Below are 22,924 nucleotides of genomic sequence, written 5' to 3' on the forward strand. Positions count from 1 at the left end.
ACATTTATCATTCTTTTTAATTTTATTTCATTACTGATTATTGGTCTACCTTTTAAACAAATACTCTTTTTATGAAAAATTCAAGTGAAAAATATAATGTAAAAATGTTGTTTTAGAGTGAAGTTATAACTACTTATTAGTACACAGAGGACATTCTGAATCGCTAAATAATCCTCTCATATCTAGGTTTTAAGTACCATTTTATTTCCAAAATATATAAAGAAGTTCTTGAAAAAATAAAATTCTTTTTAAAAAACCTGAAAAGTTGTGTCAGTGTGAAGTATTTCAAAAGGTGGAATGTAATTTTACAGTACTAAGTGATCACTGAACATTTAATATACTTGTTTCTGTAGAAAAACGCTTACCCAAAAATGATGTCACATTAACAAATCTTAATCCTGAAAAATATTCATTGCTTCCTGACATTAATGGTTTAAGAAGAGCATAGCTTGCTTAATCAGGAGTATTTTCAGCTTGAAATAGGTATATTTCTGCACTCAAATGGATGGTCAATAACATTTTTGTTTGCAACATGGAGATTTTGTTTATAATATGTCTTTTAATCAGATCTGCTCTTTAAAGGAAAAACTGGTCCAGAATTAATTCCAGTCACCATTGCTACGGTATCTTTTAATCAAAATTATGTTTTACAATTTCAAATTATGTAACTGATATATTTTAACACTGGCATTTGTCACATTTCCTGACAATTCATGTTTAACCTATACACATAATGCAAGTTAACCTAGCTTGCTTCTTTACAGCACGAAAAATACATCCTTGAATAAATTCCATTAACTAACTCTACTTACAAGCAAAAAACACGTCAGAGTAGGGATTTACAAAACTGGCCTGTGCCTTAAACCGGCTAAAAATTTTTAGACTCAAGATGTGTAATGTCTGCTACAACAATATTCTAATGAATTTTATTCTGTTTGTAATCTATTTCGTATTAAAGTGACACGCCTCCAGATCAACATCAAAAGCTCTTTTTTTGAAAACTGACAGCACTTTATACAAGACACCAAAAATGACAAAGTATTGTTAAAAGGACAATACTTAACCTTTAGCCTGCTGGCGGCAAGTGAATTGCATTTGCGATCCGTGCAGGCTGATCATGGTCTGCGCTGTTCGCTATTCAGCCAGTAAATTTTCAGTGAACACCCCTTTGAATAATAAATGGCCCAAATTGAATGATGGACCAGTGCATTTTAGAAATTTAGCAGGTAAAGATTAATTTATAAGATACAAATTACAGCCAATGCCTTCTATTATCATGAAATTTCAACAGCGTGACAAGCACATTTGAGACTTTTCTACATTTTTTGACTATGTGTGTAACTGTAGACGAAAAGTTCTTAAAATTCAAGAAAGCAATTCGAAAAAATCTATTGCAGTTACTCATAACAAGAGCACCGCCTTGCGGGTGCTGACGCTCATCTGATTTTTTTTGTGTAATAGAAATATTGTCCTACCCATGATTTTCTAAGTCTAAAAAGGGCCATCATTCTTGCAAAAAGCAGGATAGAGTTATGTTTCTTGATGTACAGTGTCCACTTATGATGGTGAAAAACTGTTGCAAGTTTTAAAGCAATAGCTTTGATAGTTTATGAGAAAAGTTGACTTAAACATAATACTCAACCAAGAAAATGATTTTCTAAGTCCAAAAGGGGCAATAATTATTGCAAAAAGCAGGATGGAGTTATGTTGCTTGCTGTACAGGGTCAGCTTATGATGGTGAACAAGTGTTGCAAGTTTCAAAGCAATAGCTTTGATAGTTTAAGAGAAAAGTTGACCTAAACATAAAACTTAACCAAGAAATCTGATATTTTCTAAGTCCAAAAGGGCCATAAATCTTGCAAAAAGCAGGACAGAGTTATGTTTCTTGCTATACAGGGTCAACTTATGATGGTGAACAAGTGTTGCAAGTTTTAAAGCAATAGCTTTGATAGTTTAGGATAAAAGCTGACCTAAACATAAAACTTAACCAAGAAAACTGATTTTCTAAGTCCAAAAGGGGCAATAAATCTTGCAAAAAGCAAGATGGAGTTATGTTTCTTGATGTACAGGGTCTGCTTATGATGGTGAACAAGTATTCCAAGTTTCAAAGCAATAGCTTTGATAGTTTAGGAGAAAAGTTGACCTAAACATAAAACTTAACCAAGAAATCTGATATTTCTAAGTACAAAAGGGGCCATAAATCTTGCAAAAAGCAAGATGGAGTTATGTTTCTTGCTATACAGGGTCAGCTTATGATGGTGAACAAGTATTCCAAGTTTCAAAGCAATAGCTTTGATAGTTTAGGAGAAAAGCTGACCTAAACATAAAACTTAACCAGGCAACGCCGACGCCGACAACCGCTCAAGTGATGACAATAACTCATCATTTTTTTTCAAAAAATCAGATGAGCTAAAAATTAAAAAATTGCCAACTTTCAATTGAACGCAGCTTTAAGATTTATTTTCGAGGACTGACCTGTCTTAAGTGACAAACAAGTCCGGAAATCTACTCTCTTTTACAATAATATTCAAACACTAGTTACTCGGATTTTTTTTTCTTGCTAAATTATGAATTAAGTTCAAAACAAATAAAAGTTGAATTGTCTATATATAGGAGCTGGACTAAAGCTTTTCTGAAGACTACTCATTAACTGTCACGGTTATCGTCTTCCCTTTCGGATCGTCGAACCTGTCCATGGTCGTGATGTTGGAAATCATCGTGATTCCGTAGAACAGAATCGTGAGGAGAAGAAGCGTGGTGATTATACCCATCCAGATCGGAATTGTGAAGAACTCGACACAATCCCATACATCGTTGGTAAACTGTTGATCACTTGTGTTGTTGTAGGGGTTGAATGCTTCAATCTGAAAGGCCAAATACACTATGGTCAGTTTCAATATGAATTTTCTGATGAAGAAATAGAAAAGCACTGTTATTAGAAAATTGGTTAATCAAGTTGTACAGTCCATATAAAAGAAAATTATTATTTTGAACAACTGCCTTATTGTTACATTATAAAACACCTTTGAATGTGTTTATAATGAAAAGGGCGCAATATAAATCTTGTATATATAAATCTTGTATAATAATAATAATAATGTAAAATCCATCCATACAGGAAATTTTACGGCTCTGGCAGAACGCCTGTTTTGTAGGGTTATGACTGAACGGATTTCAACTTATGTATATAATGAAAGGAAATTTTGTTTGGTGGGATTTGATTTTGTGACAAAGTAATACACATTTATGACTTCACAAGTTTCGAAATTACAATGTACATTAAACTTAATAATAGACCTCTGATAGAAAGACTGTTTCGAATCTAGTTTTACATCTTAACATACAATTATTCTACCAGACTACAAATCTGTATACCGGTATACTGTGAAATTCATCGCTTTGACAAAAACAGGGATCATCCTACAAGGCGATTTGAGCGATATCGTCGCTTTAAAGTCGGCCACTTCGCCTAATTATCGCCTCCGGGCGAAATCCAAATCGCCGAGTTTTTCAGCGAGTGATTATCTGTTTACTTAAAGTTGTAAAACTTTATGCATATTCTAGATTAAATTATCGATAAATCCATAGTCAACCCCGCCTACTCGCCTGTCAAACTTCAGCCAATCGTAGCGTTAATATCCCACAGTGTCAATCAATAATATTGTAAGCCGCCGCCATTTTGAAAATTTTCAATCGGCGTGTAAAAAGCCGATAAACTTAACGAGAGCATGATCATATGCACCAATTGTACATTATTCTTTCATTTTATTAAAGATTACTTCAAAATTTATTTCAATTACCATGATTACGGTCAATTTCTGTAAATGAATTGCTCGGGTACTGCGGATAAAAAATGATTTTGCAGACGTCAGAACTGCCGTACAAAATATTTGTAAAAAGATCGCCATTACCTACGAGTTTGGTGTTGTTTTCGAAAAAATAAATAAATAAATGAATTAAATGTATAAATCTGAACAAGTTGATGCAAAAATCAGGCATCATAAAAGCACGAGAATCGAAATTTGAATGAAAAATTTCATGGCGTCTTGGTCGTGCACCTGTTAAATTAAGAGTTTCGGACATGTAAATTTCGGATAAAAATTTAAAGGCGACTTTTTCATAGCTAAGTTTATACTTTATTTAAAAATTCATGAAAATGATAACGCAAAAATCAATTTCCCTAAATAATTACTGTTTATAAGTTATAGCTAGACCCATAGAAAGTGGATATATATAGGCAGGAAACTGAATGCTATGCCGATTCTTCTCCTTAAATTCCTCAACTTCTCCCTAAATTCTGCAGAGGGAGAAGTCACTTCTCCCTAAAATTTTGACCTAGGATGATCCCTGAAAAACAGCTATTTCATGGGGATCTGTATATACAAATTTTCAATTCAAAAGATGAAATGAATTTTATGCTTTCAATATCGGTTTAGTTTTGTGGTCTAAAAGCAAACATGAAAACTGATCCCAGAAACAATGATTTCCTGTCATAGTTTCGGTTGAAATGGCAGTTTTGTGCAGAAACGAATTCAAAGATTTCAAAATTTGAATATAAAATGAACAGGAAATTTACTTGTTCATTGCGATTTAATTTTGTAGATTTACCCAGTCATGAAATCCACAAAATTTAGTTCCCAAAGGATATAAATGATTTCACAGTATATTGAAAACTGACATACAGTAACTGAACAAATTTCATTGTCATTCTAGAAGCAAAACCTGTACCTGGAATCCATTGAGAACAACGCTCACTGAACTAGTACCATTGAAATCTTTTCTAGTGTAATCCCTCGCAGCTCTCAACTGTGTACAATGGAAACAGAAGCCCCTGGTTGCCTGGATCTTGTAGTCTATAGGCATGTTATCAACGTCATTATCCGAGTCTCCATCCCCTTTATAGCTGAATGTTCCATTCATCGACATAAACTCGTACAATTGTGTTGGAGAGATTAACATCCTGTCAATTAAAATGCAAGTATCAACTAAATGATCACCAAATTTCTTTGTTTTGATTACCTACATTTTACTAAAATCAACCAATTTCTTTCAGACAATGGTCATCTTTTCTACCTACTGAAACTGGGCAATTTTTGTTTCTTTTTTCTTTTGAGATTTGACAGACAACTGACATATGTGCACTTTGTAGTTAGTTGCATTTATAGCGACAATGATATTCAGTAGACATGTGATGTGAATTTGCTTGTCCTTTTGTATCGACTTTTTATGAATATTACCAAATCTACAACAATTCAGACTAATAATGTCATGAATTTCTTCAAGTACTTCTATTCTTTATATATATTACCTATACTTTCAGGCTTTACCAAAGACAGACACAGTGTGTAAAAATAGCAAAGGAGTTCCCCCCCCCCCCAAATTGCTTTATCTTTATTTTGTTGGGTTTATCAACATAATTAAGGCTACACTGGGATATTTTTTAGCTTTTTTCTTCTTTTTGTTTTGTTGGGTTTAACGTCGCACTGACACAATTTAGGTCATATGGTGACTTTTCAGCTTTGTTGGTGGAGGAAGACCCCAGGTGCCGACCTGTGCATTATTTCATCATGAGCAGGCATCTTGGTAGAACCACCGACCTTCCGTAAGCCAGCTGAATGGCTTCCTCACATGAAGAATTCAATGCCCTGTGTGAGGCTCGAACCCACATCGATGAGGGGCAAGTGATTCAAGGTCTGCGACCTGAACCACTCGGCCACGGAGGCCCCTTTTGTTTCGAGGTAGAGGATCTAAGGTGCCCCTCCCGGCATCATTTCGGGAAGTGCGAGCACCTGGGTAGAACTACCAACCCTCCATAAGCCAGCTGGTTGGCTTCCTCAAACAAAGAACTCCAAAACCCCATGTGTGATTTTGAACCTACATTTGTGAGGGGGCAAGTAATTTAAAGTCAGCAACCTTAACCACTTAGCCACGAAGGCCCCATATAAGATGAATAAAATACATACTCCAGAGTGGCAGTTCCATTGCCTTTCATGGTGAAAGTTAACCTGCAAAACAAGTACATAATATTACAAATGTTAAACGAAATCAGAAAATCATGTTAACTTCAACCCTTCATTATGAAGAACATAACTGTCCCTAGTATACAAACCTAAGACCTGCTGATTTCAAATAAATATTTTTTAGCTTAAACCATAATATTTTAAACTAGAATGTTTTCAAAATACTTACTTGACAGATTCGTTCATTTTTTCAAAGTTTAGATCTTTGTCATCATCGAACTGATACTCCGTGCTGAATGTTACTGCTTTAGTGTTGGGATCTTTTGGCTTTGGAGTGATATATACAGAGACAGACTTCAGGAATACTTTGACACCCTGGCTGTTCACGTATGTACCATTACCGGTCTTATCTGCCGCTGCCAACAGATGCCGTCCACTGTGTGCTTCCTCACTCACCACCTGCAACGTACCCAGATAATATCTTAAACATGCAACAGCTTATCCCTGATTAAGGTAGTTCTGCACGTTTGGATCGAAATTTTTTCTACAATGTAGAATTTGATTAAACTCTGATTTTTCAAAACTTCAGAATATACCTAGAAAATTCAGCAAATAAAAAAGACAGGGTCGTGTGCTTGATATTTTGCTAGACTGATCTGAAAAAAATGGACCTCACGCAATTTTTCATAATGGAAGTCTATGGGAAAATCGTAACTTTCATAACATTTTCGCAAATAGAAATTTTTCTACAATGTAGAATTCAATGAAACTTCCCACAGTTGTAAATAAACATATGGCCTGTAATGTGGTGAAACTAGAGCTATCACTAAAGGTGATGAATGTACCCCCCGCATGCACTGACACAGTACATTGCAATTTGACGCACACAAGATTGCATTTATTATGTGGACTGTATGTATATAGACTGTATGTATACAGTTTAGTAACAAAAAACAAAGTCCCATAACTATGCAGAATATTTATCTAAAGAATGTAACATGCACCATGCACAACTAGATTTGGTACTGATCACTTTTGTGAAGTTTCATTAAATTGAAATAAATTTTTTTTTTTTGTTGGGTTTAACGTCGCACAATTTGCGAGTTTTGAAGTAAAAAGTATATTTCTGGAGTTAGTTCTTCGCTTTATCTATTTATTAAATTGTGTGTAAGGGTTTGGTAGATTAGGCACGCACAAGATTGCATATGCAGACTGTATGTACATAGTATGTTAACAAGAAACAAAGTCCCATAACTCTGCAATTTTTGTCGCTGAAAGAACCTAACATGCCCCATGCACAACTACTGTTGTTACTGATCACTTGTGTGAAGTTTCATTAAGTTGTGTCAAGGGGATGAGGAGATTGTGTCTATGTATATAGTATAGTAACAAAAAAACAAAGTCCCATAACTCTGCAAAATTTTTTTTCTGAAAGAACCTAACATGCCCCATGCACAACTACTGTTGTTACTGATCACTTGTGTGAAGTTTCATTAAATTGTGTCAAGGGGATGAGGAGAGATGGTGCGCACAAGATTGTGTCTATGTATATAGTATAGTAACAAAAAAAAAACAAAGTCCCATAACTCTGCACATTTTTTTTCTAAAAGAACCTAACATGCCCCATGCACAACTACTGTTGGTACTGATCACTTGTGTGAAGTTTCATTAAAGTGTGTCAAGGGGATGAGGAGAGATTGTGCGCACAAGATTGTGTCTTTGTATATAGTATAGTAACAAAAAAGACAAAGTCCCATAACTCTGCAAATTTTTTTTCTAAAAGAACCTTACATGCCCCATGCACAACTACTGTTGGTACTGATCACTTGTGTGAAGTTTCATTAAATTCTGTCAAGGGGATAAGGAGAGATGGTGCGCACAAGATTGCGTCTACAGACAGACAACCTGAAACCAGTATACCCCCCTTTACAACTTTGTTGGGGGGGGGGGGGGTACAATAAAATGTATAGGTCCGTGTGCTTAATTTTGAGATATTTGACCATGATTAAAGTGAACCGCACTTTTCACGCTAATTTTAACGTGACAGATGTTTTAATATCATATTTTAACTTTAGAAAGACAGTAACAGTATCATTGTAATAAATTTACTCATAGGTTGCTATTAATTCATAAAATGATTTTCATTTCCGTACGCCGAATCCAGACTTTATTCCAGGTTTCCGGATAGATGACGTTACGCCATCACTTTCAGTTTATCAAACGTGCAGAAACTACCTTAAAATTACTAGAATGGAGATAACAGATTCACAAAACTATATAATGCATATAAAGAAATAAAAGTGTTTTTTGATACAGACACATATCATAAACTTTCACTAATATTTTTAGAATTTCTTAAGACCGTCAATATTTTGCAAATATAACATCAAGCTGTTTGTGGACAGCAGTGATGAGGAATAGGCTGGACTGATTAACAGTAGCACTGAAACCTCTAGAAAACAGGGCTTTGCAGCTTGGAACAACTTTGTCTTACTTAGGGAAAAATACATCCCAAACAGTGATTTTATCATTCAACTAGAGATGCTTTTGAGAAAAGCGCATGTCTCCCACAACTGCCTAATCATCTAAATAGTAAGTCAGTCAGTGTTCTTGGTAAATCAAGGGCCATAATTCCGAAGTGCCTAGGTTGATTTGGCTAGTTATCCAACTTGGCCGAGCACTTATTGGCAGACACATTTTGTTGAAGTTTGGTGAAGATCGGATGAGAAATGTTCGATTTAGAGTGCGGACAAGCTTTGTGACAGACAGACACACACACACACACACAGACTGGAGTAAATCAATATGTCTCCCACACCACTGTGTGGTGGGAGGCATAATAAAGTCATTGGTTTTTGTTCAGATGAGAAAGAATTATATCATGAGGCTACAGTCTGAATGATATTATAAAAACCCAGCTGAATGACAAGCCATGTTTTTATATAAGAAAAAAAATCACTGTCTGAGATATATTATTTCAATTCTTACACAATATCAAAGGATTATATATCACATTCTTGACGACATTATTTCTGGCTAGGGCTGAATTATAACCATCCCTTAGCCATTTGATCATATAATGAAATTTTCAATATATTCTTCGATAAAATTGATCTACAACCAATCAAAAATTTGTAAACGACGAGGTGTGTTTCCTGCAGAATTGCAACCGGAAAAGTGATCTGCGCGTGCGCAACCGAATCACAGGTAAGCCTGAACGAAATTCTTAAACGAAAAAGAATTTGTCATTGTAAAAAACATTACCATACAGTTACATTCGCATCTGTTGTTAAAACAGGACCTTACCTTTGAAGAGGACTCTGCAGTGTAGATGGCACTGTATTTGATACTTCTCTTGTTCATGTGATGTAAACACTTCCCTATAGCCTCATCTGAAAAGAGAAAATTTCTTCAATAAAATAAAAACTTTTCACTTTATTGTTTTGAAGATATATTAAGAACTACAACAAATTAACCTTTATAAATAACTTCAATCATTTAAACATAAAATGTTGGGACAATAGCGGTGCAATTATGTGATAATACATGCATGATATATGCCTGGAGGTATGTACTCAGCGCATATTCAGTAACAATACTAATATTTTCTCCAGACAGTGCATCTGATCATCTGATATGTGCGAAATCCTTTCTTTATTGCACTATAAAACCGTAGTCATTTTAATTTATCAACTTGCTCAGACTGCATCTTTACCTTTTAAAGTTTTTTTGTGTACATGGGCTTCATTTAAAACTGACTCAGTTCAGGTCATATGGTGACCTTCCAGCATAAATGCGCCGGAAGACCCTATGTGCCCCTCTGGCATTCTTTCAGGCCAGATTGGCACCTGAGTAGAACTGCCAACACCCAGAAATTTAGCATAAACCTTCTCACATGAAACAGTTTAATATCATAAGCAAGATTTTGAAGTCACAAGCAAAAGAGATTTAAAGCCAGCAAAATTAACCACTCAGCTTTGTAAGTCCCTGCTCATCTTTGTAAGTCCCCGCTCATCTTTGTAAGTCCCCGCTCATCTTTGTAAGTCCCACTAATTTAATGTTCAAATGCATTGAGAAATTTGATGAATTACTAAATAATTTAAGAGCAAGATTTTCACACATACCATTTCTCTTGAAGGAACCAAACTCTTCTTGGCTGTGAATTGGCTCGAGTGACACGATGATAAGATAACCCTTGCCATCCTCAAGCTTCAAGTTTGCAAAGTCTTCTGGGTTATCTACCTTTATCACACTGCCTGAGAAAGACTTAGATAGGCTTTCTATAGTTGCTTTTGGGCTGATCACTGCTGGTAGGTGAACTGAGAACTGATCATCCATGGCAGACTGAAAATGTTGTTGTTGACAAGTTTCAAGCCAAAGAATCAATGAAAGCGGGAATTTTGATTCAGCAAAAAATTCATAAAAGAATTTTGCTCTGCATTCAATATACTGGCAGGGTCACTCATTTTTGGAAGACCCCAATACTGGTAATTATAATTTAACACAGAAAATCTAGATATGACAGAAATTGCATTTAAACTGAAATTTATACAACACTGATATTTTCATCGCAAATAAGTAACAAAATCATGACCTCAGCAGAATACAGTTTTAGTTTGTACAGAGTTATCCAAGCAAGCTGCCAATTTTAGAAGTTCCAAGTCCTCCATGCAGGTAAAGCACATCAGCATAAGGTGTTTGTCACAGAATACATGTGTTAGTTATAAAAAGGAACTGACTTATCTGATATAACCAATGTCAGACATTGCCTAGGTTTTATCACAATTTTCATATACACTTTAGGAAGTAACAGCGGTTTGTAAACCTTGAATAATATCTGCGATAACTAATTAGCTTTCCTCTATAGGACTCCAGAGGAGAGGGTCTTGAATGTTTTCTAATTTACTGGACAAAACAGAAATGAGCCGCACCATGAGAAAACCAACATAAGTGCGTTTGCGCCCAGCATGGATCCAGACCAGCCTGCGCATCTGTGCAGTCTGGTCAGTATCCATGCTGTTCGCTTTCAAAGCCTATTTCAATTTGAGAAAACGTTAGCAAACAGCATGGATCCTGACCAGACTGCGCGGATGCGCAGGCTGGTCTGGACCCATGCTGGTCGCAAAGCCACAGTGGCACTATGTTGGTTTTCTCATGATGCGGCTCAAATTACCCCTATAACCTTTTACCTTAACATTTTTGAATGCTCCACCATCACTGTTTGGATTGTAAACATCAGCATGGTTGGTGAAATCTTCTACACTCAGCTGAAAGAGAAATATTTGAAAGATTTTCTGATGAAATCCTTTATATACATATATGCTGAATTTACCCATGGATAAATGTTCGTGACAAAAAATGGAAAATGAAAAATTAGCAAAAATCTTTAAGGGATGTTTCTGCTTTTACAGTTAAGAACTACTTGACCTTCCTTTCTAACACTTTATTACTTAGTTCATAACAAATTCTAGGATGATATCAATTAACCTTAATGTAAGATCTACATTTTCACTAATTTGAAGTACAAGAGTTCCTGGACATGTATTTAATGATAAAAAGAGTGCTGTGTAGTTTAAAAGCACTAAAATAAACTAGTAATAAGCAAGATTCAGAAGGAAACAGTCTGGGGCTCCAATTCAGGAGTTCCCCAAAACCCTGCGACTATCACACTTATTGGTACATTACCTTGTCTTGCAGAAATACCACTACTGACTGACTAGGGTCAGAGGTTAATAATGGCTGAAGGTATTTCTCCGTGAAAACCTCGTCTTTTACAGTTTCCCCTGCATAACTCTGTGGTAAATCGCTCAATGGCCTGAAATCATATAACCTATGCATAACAACAACAACAAAATAAGTATACAAACAAACACCTTAAACAACAACAAAAAAATAAATATTCAAACATCACTAAAACAGCCTGTCCATTAGTTAACTAATAAATTCTAGCATATAATAAAGACTTTATTCTTCTCTATTTTCGGTTACAGGTATGGTCACAAGATGTAATATTATATATATGATGCCAGATTAAACACTGAATATTTATGCTGCAGCTGAAAATGTATTTTTTGTATTTCTTCAATGGGTATCTAAAATATACATATTATACTTGGTAATTAAAGTTCAAAAGGTTGAACAATTCATCTTCTGTCGACAAAAAATGCTCTCTCTTTGATGTTATATGGGACTAGGATTTATAAACATCAGAAAAATAAAAACAACTGATCCTTCATTCAATAACCTTCATCCGCTTAATCACCTGTATACTTTCTCATTGATATTGTGCCTGTGATGTACTGATCTAAAGATAAGTACCGAGATTCCTGCACCAGAGTTAAACTGCAAAGTTCAAGTTTGGGATATACACAATATGAGAATGATTTGTTTTGGTCTAAGCTGTCTTTTTTCATTGGGTGAGGCATATAAAACGCATACAGTCATTTTCTTAAATCAAAGAAACTAATTCAATTTATCTGCGATTTTACTAGGTATATTATATATTAGCATTTAAATGAAGCCGTCATATTTTCTCAATTTTCTGGCACAACTGATACGAATTTTGCTCACATTTAAACAAGAGGGCCATAGTGGTCCTAAGTCACTCAACTACCTTCGGTATTCCCCCTTAAATCTTACATAAATTAACAAGAGCACCGCCTTGCGGGTGCTGACGCTCATCTGATTTTTTTTGTGTAATAGAAATATTGTCCTACCCATGATTTTCTAAGTCTAAAAAGGGCCATCATTCTTGCAAAAAGCAGGATAGAGTTATGTTTCTTGATGTACAGTGTCCACTTATGATGGTGAAAAACTGTTGCAGTTTTAAAGCAATAGCTTTGATAGTTTATGAGAAAAGTTGACTTAAACATAATACTCAACCAAGAAAATGATTTTCTAAGTCCAAAAGGGGCAATAATTATTGCAAAAAGCAAGATGGAGTTATGTTGCTTGCTGTACAGGGTCAGCTTATGATGGTGAACAAGTGTTGCAAGTTTCAAAGCAATAGCTTTGATAGTTTAAGAGAAAAAGTTGACCTAAACATAAAACTTAACCAAGAAATCTGATATTTTCTAAGTCCAAAAGGGGCCATAAATCTTGCAAAAAGCAGGACGGAGTTATGTTTCTTGCTATACAGGGTCAACTTATGATGGTGAACAAGTGTTGCAAGTTTTAAAGCAATAGCTTTGATAGTTTAGGATAAAAGCTGACCTAAACATAAAACTTAACCAAGAAAACTGATTTTCTAAGTCCAAAAGGGGCAATAAATCTTGCAAAAAGCAAGATGGAGTTATGTTTCTTGATGTACAGGGTCAGCTTATGATGGTGAACAAGTATTCCAAGTTTCAAAGCAATAGCTTTGATAGTTTAGAGAAAAGTTGACCTAAACATAAAACTTAACCAAGAAATCTGATATTTTCTAAGTACAAAAGGGGCCAAAAATCTTGCAAAAAGCAAGATGGAGTTATGTTTCTTGCTATACAGGGTCAGCTTATGATGGTGAACAAGTATTCCAAGTTTCAAAGCAATAGCTTTGATAGTTTAGGAGAAAAGCTGACCTAAACATAAAACTTAACCAGGCAACGCCGACGCAGACGCCGACGCCGACACCGACGCCGACGCCGACGCCGACAACCGCTCAAGTGATGACAATAACTCATCATTTTTTTTCAAAAAATCAGATGAGCTAACAAGAGCTGTCCGTAAGACAGCCAAGCTCGACTATTCGAAATATTGTCCCAGAAGCAGGAAAATATTACCCAAAAAAGGTTAAATATCAAAAGAGTTTTAAGTTCAAAAGGGGGCATAATTTGACCAAAATGCATATCAGTTATTGGACTTGCTGCTATCAACTACTTTTATAACCCCGAAGGCACATATGAAGTTTCAATTCAATATCTGCATCAGTTTTGGAGATAGACACTCGCATGTAAAACTTTAACCAAAATTTTCTAAGTCCAAAAGGGGGCATGATTTGCCCAAAATACATGCCAGAGTTATGGGACTTGACCCAGTGAGGTTGGTAATTGATCTAGAAAAAGAAAAAATAAGTTTCAAATCTATATGCCTTTTAGTAATAGCTGTATGTACTTGCACGCAAAACTTTAACCAGAATTTGCTAAGTCCAAAAGGGGGCATAATTTGGCCAAAATGAAGGTCAGAGTTATGAGACTTGCTGCTATCAACTAGTTTTATAACCCCGAAGACACATGTGAAGTTTCAAATCAATATCTGCATTAGTTTTGGAGATAGTAACTTGCATGTAAAACTTTAACCAAAATTGTCTAAGTCCAAAAGGGGGCATAATTTGCTCAAAATACATGCCAGAGTTATGGGACTTGACCCAGTGAGGTTGGTTATTGATCTAGAAAAAGAAAAAATAAGTTTCAAATCTATATGCCTTTTAAAAATAGCTGTATGTACTTGCACGCAAAACTTTAACAAGAATTTGCTAAGTCCAAAAGGGGGCATAATTTGGCCAAAATGAAGGTCAGAGTTATGAGACTTGCTGCTATCAACTAGTTTTATAACCCCGAAGACACATGTGAAGTTTCAAATCAATATCTGCATCAGTTTTGGAGATAGTAACTTGCATGTAAAACTTTAACCAAAATTGTCTAAGTCCAAAAGGGGGCATAATTTGCTCAAAATACATGCCAGAGTTATGGAACTTGACCCAGTGAGGTTGGTTATTGATCTAGAAAAAGAAAAAATAAGTTTCAAATCTATATGCCTTTTAAAAATAGCTGTATGTACTTGCACGCAAAACTTTAACCAGAATTTGCTAAGTCCAAAAGGGGGCATAATTTGGCCAAAATGAAGGTCAGAGTTATAGGACTTGCTGCTATCAACTAGTTTTATAACCCCGAAGACACATGTGAAGTTTCAAATCAATATCTGCATTAGTTTTGGAGATAGTAACTTGCATGTAAAACTTTAACCAAAATTTTCAAAGTCCAAAAGGGGGCATAATTTGCTCAAAATACATGTCAGAGTTATGGGACTTGACCCAGAGAGGTTGGTAATTGACCTAGAAAAAGAAAAAATAAGTTTCAAAGCTATATGCCTTTAATTGATGACTGTATGTACTTGCATGCAAAAACTTAACCAAGGTGTGACGCCGACGCCAGGGTGAGTAGAATAGCTAGACTATTCTTTGAATAGTCGAGCTAAAAAATGAATCATAAATGGTAACATCTGTAATTAGCATTTAAAAGACAAACCAGGACAAGTGCCCCAACCTGAACAAATTTAAGAAAGGACGTTAAAAGACGATACTGAATTACTGATCAAGTTTAATGAAGATCGATCAAACTGTTGAAGGGAAAAAGTCATTTAAAAATACTTCTATTTTTAGCTCTATCAGTCCTAGCACTATCCTTTTAATGCTGAGCGCCAAGCGAGGAAGCTACTAGTACCATTTTTTATGCCTTTGCTATGACGCGGCCTGGGATTGAAGTTGAACCGATGACCTCCCGCACTCAAAGCGGATACTCTACCACTAGGCTACCGAGTCGTTCGTAAAATTTCAGTAGAAGAATCTTTGAGATACAAATGAACTAAATTTTCGTGTTTTAAAAACATCTAAGTAGTGAAAAAATGCCCATTAAAGGGAGATAATTCAAAAATGGCAAACTACATAAAGGGGTAATTCTATAGATTGAGCAATACTTTTGCTTTGAAAATATTCTTGAAAAATGGTTAAAACATTTTAATGAGAAAATTAAAAACTGTTTTTGATTCAAATGTGATATTAGGATGTAACTAATACTGGTTCAAGAGCAAATTGCATGTTTAAAGATTAAAGTATCAAATGAAATAGAGATTTAAAAAAAAAATGGCTACTATTCTGGCAATTTTGGCTATAAAATGGCTCTAACTTTTTGCAACTGGCTATTAAAGTCATGGCTACAAGTGTGAATGAGCCACGGGAGGGCCTGCAGTATTGATTTCCACACACGAAACTGCATGTAAACTTATATTTGATTGGACAAAAATGGCAAACCATGGAATTTCTATGATCATGTTGCCTTGCCTCATCAAAAAGTTTGGACCAGTGGTAAACAAGTCTGGCCGGTAACTTCCCATTTCAACTGGCCCTGCTGGCTAGTAGAAATATCATCCTTAAGTCGGTATCAAGTCAACTCTCCCCCAGTCAGCTCGTCCCTGATTTGGTCATTTTGTCCCCCAAATTTGGTCATTTCATCCCCGTGATAAAATTTTGTAAACTCGTCCCCTTTTTGGTCAATTCATCCCCCTAGCTTTCGCAAGAAAGTATGTCAGGGCCTCTGCTGTCAATCGCCAATGTCGCCATTTGCAATAAATTTTAAGAATTTGGCGCTAAATTTTGCGAACTGGTGAAAATAAGTGGCGCATAGTTTTTTTTCTCGTCATTTGTTTTTTTCTGTAGTGATATAAGCGGGCCAAGAATTGGTTCCTGATACACGTGCTTTCCTAGGCACTGATAGTGAATAAAATCGGCGATGTATTTAACAATTCGACTGTTGAAGCTGGTTGACACTTTGAGAAGATAATTGCGTAATAATGTGTGAATTGATAGTTAATCAGTAATTAAAACATCTGCCAGCTTGTGTGTTTGAACACTGCCGAGAATTCACCAAACTTAACACCGATTACTGTGTACTTTATGTGTTGCGATTTTTACAAAAAAGATCAACATGTTTGTGGCATGCAGTTGTATGACTGACGAATTTTTAATAACAATGAAAGATGCACTTAATTTGTTACGTTTTGCAAATATATTAGATGATTTTGTAATGATTTTAACGATGGATCTGAAAACAAAAACATAACAGCCTCAATTTGTATCCTGGACCTGGTTAATTTCTTTGAAATAGTCAGAAATTGGAAGATATCACTTGCTACCATGGCTTCTTAATAATCATTAGATGAGTGTTCAACTCGACCTTCTAAAATGGAAAAAATTCTAATTTTCCTTTCCGAAAATAAATAAGTCCTAGAATATTGGTAATTCATAGATAGATATGATTCTTAAACTAAGGAAATGATTTGTGTCATTTGTATCCAGCTACAAATTGAACTTACTTCTACAATAAACTAATACACCTTCAAAAGTTGTTATTATTCCTAATGAAATTATTTACAATATTTTATTTCTCTATGCACACTATGACAGCCAACTAAGAGAAATAAAAGTAGCACAGAACTTAGGCTCAAAAATGGCTCCAACTTTTTCAAATTGGCAAAAAGGTTGGCGACAAGTATGAAAAACCCAGATGAGGCTCTGTATGTGTACCGAAAATAAACCAATGAAGCATTGTTTTACATTTTAATAGCAAGCTCGAAGAGCAGGGCCTGCTCGAGAATCGAGCTTTACGGTAATGCAAGTATACTTTCACACTTGTTGATGGATTTGAAAAGTTTCATCGGAAGTTCTTAAAACGCGCACCCTAGCGGACAGGTGCTCACAGGAAATACTTCTTTCCGCAGTGAATACAGAACTTCAATTGCTAAAAATTATTCATCACTCAACAATAATGCAAGAAAGATTTCCAGTTGTTTGAAAATATATTATTTTCATTTAAAAGATCATGCATCGGCCAGAAAATGGATAAAAATGTCATAAATAAGCAGAAATCCACGAGAACGCAGTAATGACGTCACCGTGACACTGGCTTTCCATAAATTTTGCAACGTATGATATTCACTGTTACAGGTATGGTGACACTAAATGTAGACTTTTTATTCAAGTGAATAGGTTCTCGCGAATTCTTTTGAGTAGTGAATAGTTTCGTTGTGACAAATAAATGATGCATAATAATTTTAGCTAAATCCGATTCGAGCTTACTTTGAGGCTTTGCCTTATTTCACAGGGTTTACCCGGACGCAGGTTTTCTGCGTCCCTGAAGCGCTTTTACTGCTTTGAACTCGCATTTTTCAGTGCCTCTGCGTCCAATGGACCCGCAAAATCGGTCAAAAAACTCCTTTGCACTTAAGCCTCCTTTGTGCAGATACCCATGTATAATATGCAGTTTTTTTACTCCCAGGACCACCCCCAAATCGTGGGTGCACATTTATAATTAGGTATGGACAATTTTCCAACTTCAAACAAGTTTTGTTACCGATGTTCGCCATTTTGGTAAAGAGACTACTCTCCGCGCTAACTGTCACCGCTAAAATCTAGGATTGCCGTTACGTTCCGTAAAAGATCGAATGGTTTATTTTTCTTTCAAACAACATTAATTTCATAGAAATTAGAAGTATTTTGGTGAAAGAAATATAAATAAATCACAAAAATTATGATACTAATTAAGGATCGTGTATTATCTTTAACCGGGATCAAACTGTGAACAACATAATCGGCACGAGGTGACACACTAATTGCCGGTAATTACTGGCTATTTGATCTTAACTAAAAGAGTATCACACCTTTTGATATCGGTCTGAATTGAGAAGCTCATGTCATTTTGAAAGATGCCATTCCGAAATATTGAATCATCTGCTATCTAAATTAAAAAGATACAAGTTCATTCGGTTTCAGGGTAAATTTTTATTGTAATAATGTCCCTTTTCAAGATCATTAATTTGTGGACCCCACAAAATTATTAGGGACCCTTAAATTAGCAGCCATGGGAGTCCATGGACTCCACTCCCATAGACTCCCAAATAAAAAACCCCGAGGGAAAACCCCCGTTTCATATTAAAATCATTGTATCAAAGTACTCAATATATTTCACTTTATGAGCTTTTGAAAATTAAGGTGTCGATATATAGAGTAAGACGGTTTACTCTAATTTATGTTTTTAGTTTTACCCCACCCAGTGACCCACTAAACAAACATACAAAATATCTCTATATTCTCTCTATAAGGACGAATTATGATTCGCATGACTGACAGTCAGACATACCTATTTGGCGACCAAATTAAAACTGGTGTTTTGGTAGCCTGGGAAGCCCCAAAGGCGATAAATAAAGCTAAAATTATTTTTGACATTTTGTCGCACAGGTCTCACTTCCGGTTGTAATGTAAGTCATGGGTAAGGCTATTTTCCATAGGGCAAACGAACCACTGTGGCCATAGTCGACCTAACCCTAACCTCTAGTCAGTATATTAGAGTCAGTATATTAGTGGTGCAAAGCCTGGACTATGGCCGACAAAACTATAGAAAGTAGTGTTTCCCTCATATGAGTGTCAGTGAATAGTTTTGTGATCTATGGCAAGAGAGTAATGTGAACAGAAAAGTGGGCACACACTTACAAGAGTTATGTAAAGCAATCATACTCGTAATCTTTAAAAGACTTCTTAATCTGACATATTTGTATTTTGAGAAAATACAAGAAAAATTAATCAATTATATTATATGCTATTCTTTACTAGAAGCATAGGTTAAAACTCGTTAGTCGTTTCTTTTTTCCGTACAGGTCAGTGACCACCAATTGTTTTCCCATAGACTTACATTGTAACATTATGGCGTGTACGGCCTTCCATACATCGAAACATGTATATCTGATTACAAGTTTTCCAAGAACTATCTTAGTTCTACCAAAATATCGGACGAAAAACATATGAATAGTGTTACTTTATTTAAGTAATTTTCCTGTGAATGAGATGACCCCCTATTTACATTATTGACAAGGCGGGAGAAATTCGTTTGATAAAATTTTTTTTCAATACACATAAAATGTAGCAGATTTTGTCAAAATGTATAAGAAGATACTGTAAATGCAGTGAAAAAAATATCAATTTTGAAAAAATAATCACTTCCTGGGTTTGTTTACATGACTGACCAATCAGAACGCGCAGACGTTACCTTATTCCAGGTATACACATACCTCATTCCCAGTAAGTTCCCTGTACTTTTTTGAATTGGTGGTCTCTGACCTATAGATGAATGTTTCGTATCACATTTTCCAATTTTACAGTTATATTGTGAAACATGATCCAATACCAAATGTCTTACAAAGTTTCATCAAGAAATGTTCAGTTTTAAGAAAGATATGGACAGTTTACTGGGGTCACCCCCTGTCGATTTATATGCCCAGACTCAGTCCCTGTCGTCGTCAGATTGCAATTTTTCGTGAAAATTTCAGTTATCTGCATTTGATTTGACTTAGAAGCTGAAATACAATTCATTCCGTAAAAAATAGAAATAAGGTCTAATAGTTTTGATCATTCTCTAACATTACAGAGATAAAAATGACCCTTTCTGGCCCAAAAGCTCAGATAAAAATGGGCACACCTGTTAAAAAAAGAGGCCACAATTTAAAAAAAAAAAATCAAATTTCACGGTTATTTTTGCACGAAAACGTCTTTCTACATCATTTACAACAGATTTGTGGCCATTTACATTACCTGTGATGGCTTCCGACGAAAGTCATGTTTTAGCCCTATTATAGGTCAGAGACCACCAATTGTTTTCCCATAGACTTACATTGTAACATTATGGCGTGTACGGCCTTCCATACATCGAAACATGTATATCTGATTACAAGTTTTTCAAGAAGTATCTTAGTTCTACCAAAATATCGGACGAAAAACATATGAATAGTGATACTTTATTTAAGAAATTTTCGTGTGAATGAGGTGACCCCCTATTTACATCATTGACAAGGCGGGAGAAATTCGTTTGATAAAAATTTTTTCAATACACATAAAATGTAGCAGATTTTGTCAAAATGTATAATAAGATACTGTAAATGCAGTAAAAAATATCAATTTTGAAAAAATAATCACTTCCTGGGTTTGTTTACATGACTGACCAATCAGAACGCGCAGACGTTACCTTATTCCAGGTATACACTTACCTCATTCCCAGTAAGTTCCCTGTACTTTTTTTAATTGGTGGTCTCTGACCTACAGTGTTAGTTTTACGGAAATGTTGTAATATTTATAGTTAATATAATATAGATCTATAAACTATAAATCTTACAATAATATGATGTAACAAAGATAAAGAAAACAGCTGAAAACCTCTAATAGGCCGACATGATTTATAGTCAAGTAGTTAGAAATGTTATAAAATATAACAAAGATAAAGAAAACAGCTGAAAACCTCTTTAATATATAGGCCTACAAGATTTATAGTCAAGTAGTAATAACAGTACATACTTTAAATGGCTATTGGCGGACTTGAATCCATTTAAAGAACGATTATGTCTTTGCATTAATTCTCATATACAGAGTTCATATGATGCGAGACCGTGATGTGTGCCTGTCACACATAAGCTAGTGCTTCTGTAATCATTTTTTACGTTTTCCTTTTATTATAGTCTACAGCATAGATCCAATTTGTTGTTCTTTCTATACTTAATTAACTATCGCTTCTTTTTTTTTTATTAATTTTTTAACTGTTATTTCTTTACTGTCAAACATTTAAAACTAGTTTCATGTCACTTGACTTTTAAAAACTCCAACAACATATGGCATTGAAATGCTGAATTTATTAGTCCTTTACCGGTCCTGCTACAGATCAACTGTATGGAGAAACGGACATTGATATGGAGAAACTTCTATTAAAAGAGGGCAGATCGACTTATCGTGAAGGCATCCCACCAGATAACATCTTGAGCCCTCTTATGAGAACTTTATGGTTAACTTTCCCCAAACAATGTAAAATACAATATCGGTATGTTGATTTGTAAAGCAAGTTTTACCCTGTTTCCTGGCGTGTACTAATAGTACTGTGTAGCAGTTAAGGAGCTAATTTGTGCCAATATATACCATAGTCTTCAAATTGAAATGAATCTTGACCGATTAACAATAATTTTCCCAAAGCGTTTTTTTCTTTTTTTGTTACAGAAAATTGGAAAGACATCCCTTTATCAGTCAGAATTGTTAGCTAAGTAAACTTATTTAAATATTTATTCAAATAAAGTGCCAATTTTCAAATGTCTAGGCACACATACAGATCTAATTAGTGTGATTTGTCGTGTGGAGGACACAGTCCGTACCTCAAAGGTCAAGGTCAAACTTGGGGGTCTATTAATGGACCTGTTTTCTGTCCGCACCTTCACTCTGCCATCTATCAATGAATTTAAATATCGTTTTGCACAAATGTTTACCACAATAAGACAATTTGTCACAGCAATACCATGGCCAATATATTAAAGTTTCAAAGTCACACTTGGAGGTTAAATGTTAACAAGGTCTGTCTCGTGTCCACTCCATAGCTGACATCTATCAAAGGATTTTAATTTTGCTTGGCACAAATGTTCCAAATAGCAAGTCGAGGATGGTTAGAAGTCAACAGGGTCTGTTTTGTGCCAACTCCATAAATTTTCAATACATCGTGGTATTTTAATATTGCTTGGCATATGTGTTTCCCATAATGAGACGACATGTCACGTATATGATTATAAACTGGGCAATTTTTAGCCTTAATTTAAATAAAATATTTTATAAATTATATAACGTTTATCTTTATACACACAGATGTTTGATTTATTTTGTTATGACTTTGTTTTTGTCTGATAAAAACTCATACCAGTGTTTATTGTTAAACTCACAACCGGCTATAAATAAAGTTTCTTGTATCTTGTTTATTCTGTAAAAAAGGATATATTTTGGAATGTTTTTTTCTTCAACCACATTTTTTGCCCGCTGGTCATAAGTTAAAATATCATCGGTATAAGCACTTAACATTTTTTGACACAATACAGTTTTAATATAGGTATCATTTTGAGTTAGATTTATATTTCTTGATTCATTTAATTTCTTGTTTGCACCAGGTAATATGCTAGTTGTCTTATTTGGTTGAAGTGCAACATTGTTAGATATTTAACAGTAATCAGTTTTGATAATGTCACTCTGCAGTTTTCTTCCAATATTAGATGCGTAATGGCCGCTTACATGCGTTAGCATGTATACATGCCGATGTTTGAGTTTTCGACAGGAGATCGTTTATAATAAAAGAGCACGGGACCAAATATAGATCCTTGTGGTACGCCATTTATAAAGTAGATTAGATATTATTTATTTGTAC

General features: G+C 35.0%; 1 protein-coding gene across 1 annotated transcript; it reads right to left on the reverse strand.

The window, feature by feature from the left end:
- Positions 1–3: 3 nt before the first annotated feature.
- Positions 4–18,977, reverse strand: LOC123528606 (V-type proton ATPase subunit S1-like). The gene is made up of 9 exons (XM_045308439.2): positions 18,851–18,977; positions 11,646–11,775; positions 11,150–11,227; positions 10,085–10,304; positions 9,267–9,352; positions 6,190–6,419; positions 5,964–6,005; positions 4,729–4,960; positions 4–2,864 (listed from the first exon to the last, which is right to left on the reverse strand). Exons 1-9 carry the CDS (start codon positions 18,934–18,936, stop codon positions 2,640–2,642), a joined length of 1,329 nt encoding a protein of 442 aa, XP_045164374.2. The 5' UTR covers positions 18,937–18,977; the 3' UTR covers positions 4–2,639.
- Positions 18,978–22,924: the final 3,947 nt, after the last annotated feature.

The sequence above is a fragment of the Mercenaria mercenaria genome, chromosome 13, assembly GCF_021730395.1.
Source record: "Mercenaria mercenaria strain notata chromosome 13, MADL_Memer_1, whole genome shotgun sequence".
In the NCBI taxonomy this organism is placed as follows: domain Eukaryota; kingdom Metazoa; phylum Mollusca; class Bivalvia; order Venerida; family Veneridae; genus Mercenaria; species Mercenaria mercenaria.